This window comes from Ursus americanus, chromosome 36 (assembly GCF_024610735.1).
Source record: "Ursus americanus isolate L20-20 chromosome 36, mUrsAme1.1.p, whole genome shotgun sequence".
Classification (NCBI taxonomy): domain Eukaryota; kingdom Metazoa; phylum Chordata; class Mammalia; order Carnivora; family Ursidae; genus Ursus; species Ursus americanus.
The window spans coordinates 26,024,374-26,037,181 of NC_142162.1; the positions used below are offsets into that span (position 1 = coordinate 26,024,374).

Genomic DNA, 12,808 nt, shown 5'->3' on the forward strand with positions numbered 1-12,808 from the left:
GGGGTTGGCCAGATCCCTATAAAGATAATGGTAAAGAGTCAGTAAATATTCCAGACTTTGCAGGCTAGTGTCTGTTGCAGCTACTCAACTCAGTTGTTGTAGGGTGAAAGCAGCCATAAACAATACGTAAGCAAATGAGCGTGGCTGTTTTTGAATAAAACCTTATTTACAGAATCAGGTGGTGTCGTCGCACACTGAAATAAAGTTTTCAGACATCAGTTTGAGTGGCCGTGCAGGGCTGCCTCTACAAGGGAGAGCAGCAGCTGCTGATTCCTGCACATAGCTTTTATTTTATTTTTTATCAGAAAAGCAAGGACATACGCCTCCAAGCTGAAAGGAGTACAAAGGAATGGCAAATATCTTGAAGCAGGCTTGCATTTTCCCCTGTGCTTAGGCACGCGGGGAGCCAGTCATGGGATAAGGGAGGAGCGGGATGTTTGGGCGGGCAATCGCCGGGTGCAGAAAGGCGAGACTGAGAGTTACATTCTTTCATAGCTCCTAACTTATTATGCCCTGCCCCTGGGGATCATGGGATCCTGCTCCTACCAGGCCATTTCGTTCAACAGCCCGAGAACAGGAACGCTGCTGCTGTTTCAGCTGCTTCCACAATCACTCCTTAAGGGTTTATAATATATTTTCTAAGAATAACTCCATAAGGTCGCAGGCCAGTTTTGGCCTTTGGGCCAGAGTTTTGCAACCTGTTTTACAGCAGTGGTTCTTTAGACTTAGTGTGCATGAGTCACGTGGGGGGTTATTAAGACATAAAATGCTGGGGTCCACTTCCAGCTTGATTCAGTAGATCTGTAGTGGAGTGTGAGAATTAGCATGTTTTCATGTCTAATAAGTTACCCGGTGATGCTGTGATCACTCTTTGAGAACCATTATTCTAGAGTTGTTTTTTCTTCTACATGACTTTACGACATTGTGTTCTCTCTGGTCAGTCTTTCAGTTTTTACTATAGAATGTTTTCCAAGAATGGTAACCTACATTTCCATGGGTCTAACACTTGCTGAGGTCATTTTGTCTACTTATTTTTATGAAAACTAAATCCAGATTTAGTCTGTTTTTATAATTCACCAAAAAGTACTGAATTAACTGTCTTTTTGTGATAGTATAACTAATGATGCCAGAGAAGATGAGATGGAAGAGAACCTGACTCAAGTGGGCAGTATCCTAGGAAACCTAAAAAACATGGCCCTGGACATGGGCAATGAGATCGAAGCTCAAAATCGACAAATAGACCGGATCACAGAAAAGGTAGATGCTCCTTCATGCCACAGAATTTGAGACACCCACAGTGTTTTAGTACTGGACATCTGTGCTTGATACTTTGGGGGAGAACAGTAAGAGAAGATCCTGTCCTCACAGGTCTTACAGTTTTGATGAGTTGGCAGTTAATAACACATTGAAAAATATGGCCAGGTCCTCCTATCTGTTGCTCATGGCGGTTGGTTCATTTTGAAACCAAGACCTTAGAATGACGTGGTTTTATTTAAAATTTCACACATGAAGTTTAGTGTCTACTCTAACCTTTGGGAGGGCTACATTTTTTTTCCCCTGAATGAATGAGTTAGCTCTTGGAGTTTTATTTTGTGACTAACAAATTAGTAAATTCCTCAATCCTCATCTCATGAGTCAGTAAGTGAAAATCAATTCTGCAGAATGGTTCTTGTGGAGTGGATGCACAAAACAGTGTCCTGTGAAGTAAAGAAAAAATGGAGTTGCTGTTTTTTTTTATTTTACTTCACATGATATAAAAGATACTGAAAGTGAAATTGTGTTCAGTGTTTGGATGTGCCATGTCTAAAAGCCATTCTTGTTATTGTTATTTTGTTAAAAATCTCAGTGTCCCTTAAAGGATGGGGTGAGTTTTTAAGCTTAGCTCTGTTGAATCCCTTAATGGTGGATTTCATGGAGGCAAACAGTGGTTTGTAAGATGCTTTCAAAGCTGTCCTGTGGGTTACATATTACCCATCTTTTTAATTCAGATATTGATGTGGATGGTAACACGTGTACAAAAATCTTGGGGAAGGTTCTTTCAGTCTCTCTGGGTTAGACCTAGAGTAGTCTCAGATAAGATTGTATGATTCAGTTCAAGGGACTCCCACAATGCCCAGATCTACAGCAGAGAGCATTCTTAATTTCACTGTATCAAAAATGCCATTGATTGTAAGATGCATCCCAGTTAAACTATGAAAACATGTTACAGAGTTCATGAGATACTGGCAAGTTCTTCTGTTTCTTCTGTTATACCTTCGTCATGTTTATATTCCTGGTTTTCCCAAACGAATTTCATGTTCTCTCTCTTCTTGCCCAAAATGAGTTTTGTAATGTGACTTCGTTTCCTGAATTTTCTCAGTGTGTCATTTACTCCAGGTATATGAGATTGACCTTTGATTAGAGCAACTTACCTTGTAACACAATGCTGATACCTTTTTCTTTTTTTCAGGCGGACACCAACAAAGATCGTATTGACGTTGCCAATGCCAGAGCAAAGAAACTCATTGACAGCTAAAGCTGCTGCTGTACTTCTTTATCATGTATTCACTTCTCTAGCTCGTCCTTCAAAGTCATTACCTTTTCAGAGTTTGACGTTTTGGTTCCATGCTCTTCTAAATCAGGAGATAGTGTGCAAGAAGGGCCGGGAGTACAGACCCCCTTTTGTTTTATGTTCTCTTTCCCTCGAGGGTACACTACCGTTCAGCCTTCCTTCTAGTATCGTTTTTTCTCGGTTGATAGTCTTAGATTGGTTTTCGTACATCATATATAGTGTTATTTTTCATCTTCCTCATTTACTTTAGCAGGTTCTTTTGCTTTCAAGATTTGGAAGCATTGCCAAAGACAGCCATGAAGAGGAAGCTAGAGGCAGGGGGAGCGCAAGGAGGAGAGGCAAGAGATAAGAGGTTCTTACCTCAGTAAAACCTGCAGGCCTCAAAGCAAAAGTTGCATAGCCACAGTAAAGATCTAGTTGGGTCTAATTTTTAATTTAAGTTGCAGTTAATTTAAGTTGCCGGTTTAGGCTAATGCTTGGCATTGGAGCTTTTAGACACACTATTTTTGTTACACATCACAACTTGGCAACCTCTGCTCCAAAATAACAGAATGACTTTTCTCAAAGTGGGCTTAGTTTCTGAACGTTTGGTGATTTGTGTATGTACATAGACAGTGATCGCACTTCATATTGCACCGTACAGGAACACTTTGTATAAATGAATGACTTTTTATTTTCACTTAGTAGTAGTATCATGGTCCCATTACGTGCCTTTAACCTCGTAAATCTGTCATTAGTCTTTGAAGAAAAGATATGTAAATAGGTATGTGTAACATGAGAATTTCTCTCTAAAGCAGGGCTTAAAATTTTTTGGAAAAGTTTGACAAAGTATATTACGTGAATTCAGATTTACCTCAATGTCAAGAATTATGTTTAGATAGGAAAAAAAGAAACTTGTTTTGATCTCAGGTAGAAAAATAGTTAGATTGCTTTGAATTTTTTGTAGCTTCAGACTTTAAAAAAGCTAGAATTTATTCTGTTTAACTAAAAGTGATTTGGAAAATTATGCCTTTGGTTTAATTATTGATGATTGCACTATCATTCAGTTAGCCTTATGGATTGAATTATGTCCAGAATCACGTTTATTTAGATCCTGAACAGTATTATAAGAATCTGATTGGTATTTGTCACCTTTATTTAAGAACTGTTGTCTGCACGCTTCAAGGTATTAATGTGGATTCGTTTGACCAATAACCACTGCTTGAGCTTTACAATTAAATTTTATAACTAACTAGTGGGATTGTTCTTTCAAATAGGTAATCTGTTTCTGTGACTATTTGGCGGGGGCTCAGGGGCAATAATTTCATCAGCTCTTAACAAATTGAATAAAGCAAAGGTCCATAAATCAAGAAGCACTCTGATGTAAAGCTGCCTTTAGCACCTTTCTCATTTTTTATTGGAAATACTGACAGGACTTTTCTTACTACGATTTGTCATGAGGTTCATTTTAATTATTATTAGTCTCTTACTCACTTGAGCTTTAATACACTAATGATTGAAAGGATGTTTATGTGCTAGAACTACAACCCACTTACTAAAGATACTGTAAACATGAGGACTCTCATAGGCTGAAGAGGAAAATATTTAGTGTGAGATTCAATCAGGCCCTCTGGAACAGAAATGCTCCATGCCAAAAGGAGTAGTGTGGCAGGTGGTGGTAAATGTATAAAGAGAGGAAGTATAAAACATTGGGGATTGTGCTATACCTACATGCCCTTACTTAGAACATCAAACATTTTTATGTTATGACTAAAGGCGATCGTTCTGAGGATACCAAAATGCTGCCCCCACAATATAATTGGTTAGAAGTGTAAGCTAAGACACTCAACTGTCTGAATTTGCACTCTGCCACTTGCTAACTGAGGCTGTAAGCCCATTTCTGTGCCTCAATGTCCTTGTCTATAAGTGGGGATTAATAATTCCTCCTCCATAGAGTTGTCACAGAAAGTCAATGTGGTGATGCCGTGTAAAGAACTGAGAGCGGCACCCAACAAATGTAAGAGCTTAAATAAATTATAGTTGCTATTCTCTGTTGGGTGGAGGTCTTTGGGGTCAAGAATCCATTTGTGAATTTGATGAAAGACAACATAGCCTATCTCCCCAGAGAAATGGATAAACACAAACATGAATCACGCATAAATAAGAATCACACGTAAGAATCACACATCGGTGGGTCTTGAAAGCCAATCTATGGATCCCAGGTTACAAACTCTTCCAAAGCTTCTCCTACTGAGAAAGAAGAGGGATGAAGCCATAGAGGTTAGGTCCATGAAGCACTATTAATACAAGCTGTTGACTTAAAGTCTTTTCTCGTTTTCTCCTATAACATTGTCTAGAAACTTGTTTCCATTACTTTTGAAAGGTAGTTACTGAAAGTGGTTAACACAAGCTCTAGAGTTTGACCACCTGGTTTCAAATTTTGCTTTAGTCACTTACTTGTTGTGTGATCTTTTTTTCCCCCTCACATATAATGTTTATTTGTTTGTTCATTTTCTTTTATTTTTTAATCATCATTTTTTATTAGTCACCATACAGTACATCCCAAGTTTTTGATGTAAAGTTCCATGATTCATTACTTGGGTATAACACCCAGTGCTGTGTGATCTTGAGCATAACACTAACGTATAACTAAGGAGTTCAAAAATAATCACCCCGAATTTAATTTTTTAACAGTACGCTCCTTCTTCAAGTTTCCAGTCTTATAATGACATGGTATTTATCCCCAATAGTTATGCCTGTTCTTTCTTCCTTCACACTTCCTTCATCCTCGTGGGGTTTTTTATTTATTCGTCAGAGAGAGAGCACAAGCGTGGGAGCAGCGGGCAAAGGGAGAAGCAGACTCCCCGCTGAGCGGGGAGCCCGATGCAGGACTCGATTCCAGGACCCTGGGATCGTGACCTGAGGCGAAGGCAGGTGCTTAACGAACTGAGCCACCCAGGCATCTCTTCCTTCATCCTTGTTACCACACTTCAACTCTAGACCTTTTCATGTCATGTGTGAATCATGAATCTCAGAACCCAGACATTCTATACTCAATTGCACTTAGAATTAGTTTTAAATGTTATTTTCTTTAGATCACTGTCTTATCAAAATTCCAGGTTATCCCAGTTATATTCGTAATCAGATTTGTATTTCTCAGATTGATATTCAGGTTCCTTATTCTCTAGTCATTTGTTTTCATCCTTTTTAATGTAGTATTTGCTCCAAGCCTTCCGTTTCTATACGACTTGCTAACTTCTATTTTAATGCCTTACAGATGAAATAAATGGCACCATTTATTGATTGCTTACTCTATTGTGGGCATTCGGCTAAAATGCCTTTATGTATCTTCTTCCCATATCCTCATAACAAACCTGAAATGTTGGAGATATTCGCCGTATTACAGATGAGCATAAATTGCTCAAATTCACAAAGCTAGTAAATGACAGACTGTATATTCAAACCAGGATCTTTCTGACTCCAAGGCCCATGATCTTAATATACTACACACTGACTTCCAACCAAGCTCTAAAAGAATGTGGGTGACTTAGGGCTGATGACCAAACTAGAATATGGATCTCCAAACCACGCACAGGTTAACCTACTTCGTTATGTTAGCTCATAGGTAAGTCTAAATACTCGTACATTATAAATCTGGCATGTTACTTTACATAGTTCCTGCCCACAAGTAGCTCATTCTAGCAGGAGACAGATGAATATAGAATGTGAGAAGTGCTATCATAACAGATGGGGGAGCAGTTAATTTCGCTTAGACTTAAAATGGGTTTTAGATAGAAGGAGCACGTTAGTGAGAGAGGGCATTCCTGACTGAGCAAACAATGTAAAGGCAGTTACAGGGGAGACACTGCACTGTGGGTTTAAGGAGCAGAATAATCTGGGATGACTGGAATGACTGGTTAAATGAGAGTGAAGAAAGGGTATCTAGAAATAAGCCTGGGTCCAAGTTGTGAAAGCTAGCAGACACTGATTCTCAGAGATGGGGGGTATTTTTAACTCCAATTAATAATTACTTGTCTGGGGCACCTGGCTGGCTCAGTCGGTTAAGCATCTGCCTTCGGCTCAGGTCATGATTCCAGAGTCCCAGGATCGAGTCCCACATCAGGCTCCCGGTTCAGCAGGAAGTCTGCTTCTCCCTCTGCCCTGCACCCTGCTCGTGCTCTCTCTCGTGCTCTTAAATAAATAAAGTCTTAAAAAATAATAATTAAATGTCTGGGGACATTTAAGTTGTTCACTTTAGAATTTCTGATTTATTAGATGTTAAGCACTGATAAAAAAAAAATCTAGAAGAAACACTGTTTAGTAGACCAAGAAGATTAAGCATTGAAGTTTACAAAAACCAAAATACAGTTGCTAATAATAAACTGGCAGCCTATCCCTCCCCATATTGAGAAACAGAAAATAACATGGGAAATAGAGAATACCCGGATCAGATTTAAAGTCCAAGAGACTTCCTCATATAAACACTAAGCTTCTGTGATCTATTGATTTAATGGTTAAACTAGGTTTATAAAACAAGAACTGACAATACATGCTAAATTGCCCTGGCAAAGACAAAACCTCAGAACATTGGAGTGGTAGTTTCCGAAATGTTCATGTCAGTTAACAACCTGGGGTCATCTACCTTTGTACTTTTAGTTTCTCTTGATAAGCGTGGTTCCAGTACTGCAAAATGTTTACCAGTCACATGAAGGCATTGCAGTACTCCTGCACCTTAACAAGAACGTGAAACATTTCTTTCTAATCAGTTTACTTTGAAACAAAGGGCCACATACAGTTAAAGTTCTGTCTTCTTCCTTTGAAGGATTAACCCTTTTTCCAGCCAAAGTTCATTAAAAATTCTTTATTATATTCTCTTATCCAGAGAATAAATTTTATAAACATAGATTATTTTAAAATATTGTAGCAGTAGTCTTTTGGTAGGTAATTTGATTAGTAGAATTATAAATACAAAAAGAGAAAAGGATTACCAGAAATAAGACATTATTTCTAACAAAGCTTCAGGAAGATCTTGATTATTAAAACCCTTTGTATCTTACAAGTTTTGCATATATGATTTTAGCTCTTCAGAGCCCTCTACCAATAAGGCACATGCAATAGTAAAAAATTTGCTACTGCAGCCTTGGGGAACATCTCGTAGTGTTATGTTGGTGCTTCTCTGACCAAATACACTTTCAATCAAGACAGTCACATATTTATGTACATTCTAAATTCCAAGTATAAACACTGCAATCGAACTGATGGACTGAAATAAAATCATAAACCCTTAGATTAGCCATAGTAGCCTCATTATTTAAATTTCGTAAAAATATGAAATGTTAACACAGGTGGAATGAAAGCTGACTTTATGAAAGCTCAGACACTGAAACTAAACATGGAATTGCAGGCTGTGATACGGAGTGATTCTGTTACGAAGCAGCATCCCCTCATTGTATAAATAGCAATGAGCTACTGTTTTTCTTAAAACCAGACTAATGATGGTTTTGATGATCAACTGTGTCCTTTATCCTATCCATGACTCAAAATGGAGGACTCTTACCGTCCCTTGATTTTTTAGCTTGCTTAAGACGAGCCCTGGAAAAGAAAAAGATGACTGAAATATTATCTGCGGGAGTATCATTTCCTTACTGCAGATAATCCTTGATAACAACAGGAACCTCTGATTCAGGCCGATTGCAAGAGATTCCATGTCAGTGTCTTGTAAGGTTCCCGTGCTCCTGGAGAACATCATGCAAACTTCTTCTTAGTGGCTGTGAACCTCTCCATGTACTATAAATCAGAAAAGAAGAATATGTGGTATTTTGGCACAAGCAAATACTAGCCTATTTTTTGATTAGGATTTTGTGGGTTTTTTCATTTAGCTTTTTATTGGATATGGTCTTTCTCATTTCCTACAAAATTGACCTAAGTGCAAAGTTAAAGCACATAGCTTTGGGGGTTTTCCCTATATTTTAATAGGACACCCATCAAAAGACAAAAAAAGCTTTACAATAAGCTATCTGGAGGAAAAGTTATCTTGGCACAATACCATTTGGCTAATTTTTAGAATCCACCTCCAAAATGGGGAACAAATCCTGTTGACATAAACAGGATTATGCATACATCCTGTGGCTATAAACGTTCCTGTGGGTTACTTCACCATTGTCATCTCTGGAATAGCGATGAAGTACACGAATACGTACCTTATCATACCCTTCCAGTTCTCGAAGTTTCTTTATTTCAAAAAGGTTGCCTTCCACAGCAAGCAGACAGATCTGGGAATCACTGAGAATGCTCTGTGGTAGCATACTGAGCTCAAGACAGTTCTCTTCCAGGCGAAGAACTTTAAGGCGAGGACAGCAAGATATCTTTACTGAGATCTGAGATATCTATTGAACAACAACAAAAAAGAATCAGGAAAAAGCAAAAGCACTACTATAATTTTTTTTAACTAAATTAAAACAAAAACTTGACCATTTGTCCTAGTTCTTTCTTTTACTGCCTCCATTTTCTCACCACCTACTCACTCCCAAAGCCTGTGCTATCTAGCTTCTGTTACTCCTCCACTTTTTGGAAAAAGATGCTGTTTGAAGGTTACCAGTGGCTTTTTAGAAACAAAAATGTTCTAATGAAAGCACGGTTGATTACAGAAAATTTGAGAGTCATAAGTTTAAAGAAGAAAGTTACCTCTAATCTGCCACCATAAACATTTTGGCGCATTTACATTTACTGCCAATCTTTTATGTGTACATAGACGCCGACCGCTACGCTGCCAACATCAAGGATTCACTGTCCTCATTCCCTATTGGATTTGATTGTCATCTACCACTTCTTTGAAACTCCTCGTACCTAAGTACTGGACTTTTCTTCCTTTAAATTATTCCTGATTTTTGGCTCTCCCACCCCTTATTCCTATGGATGTTTTTCAAGCAGCAGTCTCTAATACTTAATATTGGATATTCTTTCTAAACTTCCTCCTAAAAAGCTCATCCTTTCTTAAAGCTATCATTTCTGTTAAGACCTGAAAATCTGTATCTACATATCTGCTCATGTCTATTCCACTCCTGTGTCTCCAATTTTTAGTAAAACATTTCTGTTGGGATGAGTCGCCATCATAATCAACTCAGTGTGTCCACTCAGTAGCACCACTCTTCTTTTAGGCCCTTGAACAATTATCTTTAATTCATTAACCTCTTTTTCCCTTTAAATGCTCCAAGCCACCAAATTATACTCTGCCTAGTATCATTTCATCACCTGGGAACTTGTTAGAAATACAAATTCTCAGGCGCCTGGGTGGCTCAATTGGTTCAGCGTCCAACTTTTGATTTCGGCTCAGGTCATGATCTTAGGGTTGTGATACGGAGCCCCACGTTGGACTAACGTTCATCTGGGAGTCTTCTTGAGATTCTCTCCCTCTCCCTCTACCCCTCCCCCTGCTTCTGTGTGCACGTGTGCGTGCTCTCTCTAAAGTAAATACTAATCTTTTTGAAAAAATGTAAATTCTCATACCCCCACTCCAGACCTACTCAATTACAAACACGGAGGGTGGGGACCCAGTGATCTCTTCACAAGCTCTTCTGGTTAATGTGGTGCACACTAAAATCAGAACCAGTGATTATAGGACAGGAGCCCAGGTGAATGGGGTAAGTGCACAACTAGTTCTTGAATAATGTTTTCCCAGAAGTTTTTTTTCAGATATTCACAACTTTCTTTCCAAAAAGCTCAACATACAAGAATATCCACTTTCATGGAAAAGGTGAGCCAATCTCCTCAAAGAAAGACTGAATTTTATCATAATGTAAGATTACTACAATCTAGAACAGTTTCGTACAATAAAACTTTGCAGTGATTGAAATCTGTATCTTTGTGGTTCGACATGGTTGCCACATATGGCTGTATTTTTGAAATACAGCTAGTGGCAACGGAGGAATTTAATTTTTAAATCTAATTTAAATGAATTTTAACAGCCATATGTGGCTGTTGTATTGGACTGTGCAAATCTAGAACTGTAGGCACTAAAAAATTAAAGGCCACCTAGTCTCACTATGTTTAATGTTTCATCATTTAAGCCTTATGCTAGACCAAGGATTATTTCTCTGGTCAGATACATATTAACCGAAGAGCTTCCAGAGTAATGGAAACAAATTTCAAATATTCTAATTAAAGCTGTCCAAAACCAAAATGGGCCAGAAAGCCTGTCAGTTCTGAATTTTCAATAAAAGGGCACACTCGACAAAGATGTCGAAAAGGGGACAATGAATTATCTCTTTTGTCCAACTCCAAGAACCTATGAGTTAAAGCCTCTTTTCCACTCTACCTGACATAGCTCCTTGCTAGATGATTAGAAGCATATTTGAGGAGGGTCTGAATTCTTCAAGATTTGCGAGACAAGTTTAACTTTTGAAATTATCTCACCCTATCACCCATCCCACTCTCCTAAAAACACCTACTCACACACACACACACACTCTTCAAGATTTGCGAGACAAGTTTAACTTTTGAAATTATCTCACCCTATCACCCATCCCACTCTCCTAAAAACACCTACTCACACACACACACACACGCACACACACACACATTCCATAGCACTTTGAGCTTTGAAATTAGTCCAGCCCATAGACTATACCACTCTTCTAGCCTCTGATACCCAGCTCCATGACTACAGTTTAGAGAAGAATGGATTATACAGGAGACTGTAAACCCACATGATGTAGGAAAAAACCCTTAAGCTCTGGACCTGGTTCTGGTTGAGATTGAGTTCGATGACCTGCAGCTCCCCCACTATGTCAGGTATGCTCCGAATCTGGTTCTTGGACAGATCTACCACATCCAAGTGCCGGAGGCTACAGAGTTGCGGTGGTAGTGCTCGTAGCTGGTTCCCAGAGAGGCTCAGGGTCTTGAGGGCTGCCAGTTGCCCAAAGGTAGATGGTAGCTCTCTCAAGTGATTGTTGTTTAGGCTTAGCATCTCTAGTTTTTTCAGATTGCATAACTCCTCAGGAAGAACAGCTGGCAAAGAAAAAAATTAAAAACCTGAATCTGACACAGCTGAGACACACCTTAGACAAAGTTTAGAAAAACTATATGGCCGTCTTATATGCCTCCTATCAATACACATAAAATTCCCACATGTTGTGCCATTTTAAAGTATTGCATTTTACCAACATAGTCTTCAGAAAGTGAGGGTGCCGTCAAAATACAGGAAAGCATTTATGTGTATATTGGGCTCCTTTTGTTTAAAGGACCTCTGCAGAATCTGACAGCAATTTTGTGGGATTTGTTAGGCCTTCCCCTTCCCATTCCATCCCCCTTTCTAAATTAGCAGCAAAATTAGCTCTGTTTTACATTATATCCCAAAGATGGTCTTCCCTTTCAAGTCCAAATTAAGCCAGTACCAATCATTACACCACCAGAGGAGGCATGTAGATGTAATACAAGAGAGCTTCAAGGACTCTGACATCCTCCTGCGTCTTGAGCTCTCAGAACGGTTTCATAACAACAACAACAAAAAAATCAGCTTGTAAGAGAAAACCACCCTTCTTAACAGCTGATCACTAGCAAAGCTTCCCCGGCGCAAAAGCCATACTCAGTTTGTTGTTGTTCAAGGAGAGGCTCTTCAGCAGAGTGAACTTCCCTATGATCATAGGCGGTAGGCTCTCGATCTTGTTGTTGGACAAGTCGATGGTCCTTAGATTGCTGGTCAGCTTCTGCAACTCTGAGGGGAACTGGAGAAAGGGGTTCACAGCGCGGAGAATTCCTCACCGATTAACTTCACCACCCCGCCGTCCCTCTCCCTTTAATTTCCCTGGTCGGTCCCCTCCCAGTCTCACCTCGGTCAGCCCCCGGTCCTTAAGCTGAAAGACACCAGTTTTCTGCGCGGTTTCCACATGAGCGCGGAGAGCACTGTTTCCCATCCTAGGGCCGCGGCTCAGGTCCCTGCGGGAAGGAAGCGCAGCTGTCACCACTCAGTCCAGGCATCCAGGCATCCAGGCATCCAGCCACCCCATCCCCTCTCGGCTGGGTCTCGTGCCCAAGCTGTCACCTCCTGCCGACTCCTAGATCTTGGGGACCAACTGAAAGTGGCAAGGAAGAAAGGCAAGAACAGCCCGACAACCACGGCCAACAGCTTTTACAGCTGTTCCGAGGCCTGACGCCGCTTGGAGCCTACTAACGATCAGGGAGCGCCGGACTCATCTCCTACCCCTCAGCTCACAGCAGGCTCAGCAAAGGAAGACGGCGGCCCGCGCTCGCCCCGGGCTGAAACGCCCTGTGATGTCATCG

General features: G+C 39.9%; 2 protein-coding genes across 7 annotated transcripts in view; one reads left to right on the top strand and one right to left on the bottom strand.

Moving 5' to 3' along the window:
• Positions 1-3,782, top strand: part of SNAP23 (synaptosome associated protein 23) — a 33,202-nt gene extending 29,420 nt beyond the window's left edge. For all 4 annotated transcript variants that reach the window (XM_045771545.2, XM_045771559.2, XM_087859121.1 and 1 more), the window contains 2 exons: positions 1,113-1,257; positions 2,450-3,782. In XM_045771545.2, coding sequence (XP_045627501.1) covers positions 1,113-1,257; positions 2,450-2,515 — 211 coding nt within the window. In that variant the 3' untranslated portion in view covers positions 2,516-3,782. The remainder of the gene's footprint in view (positions 1-1,112; positions 1,258-2,449) is intronic.
• A 2,993-nt stretch (positions 3,783-6,775) lies between these two features.
• LRRC57 (leucine rich repeat containing 57) lies at positions 6,776-12,790 on the bottom strand. 3 transcript variants are annotated; one of them, XM_045771511.2, is made up of 6 exons: positions 12,729-12,790; positions 12,358-12,463; positions 12,114-12,252; positions 11,268-11,536; positions 8,731-8,916; positions 6,776-8,317 (listed from the first exon to the last, which is right to left on the bottom strand). In XM_045771511.2, exons 2-6 carry the CDS (start codon positions 12,439-12,441, stop codon positions 8,276-8,278), a joined length of 720 nt encoding a protein of 239 aa, XP_045627467.1. In that variant the 5' UTR covers positions 12,442-12,463; positions 12,729-12,790; the 3' UTR covers positions 6,776-8,275. The 3 variants fall into 3 exon arrangements, with proteins under 3 accessions (XP_045627467.1, XP_045627466.1, XP_045627477.1); XM_045771510.2 differs by having other exon boundaries at positions 12,570-12,778; XM_045771521.2 differs by having other exon boundaries at positions 12,700-12,777.
• Positions 12,791-12,808: the final 18 nt, after the last annotated feature.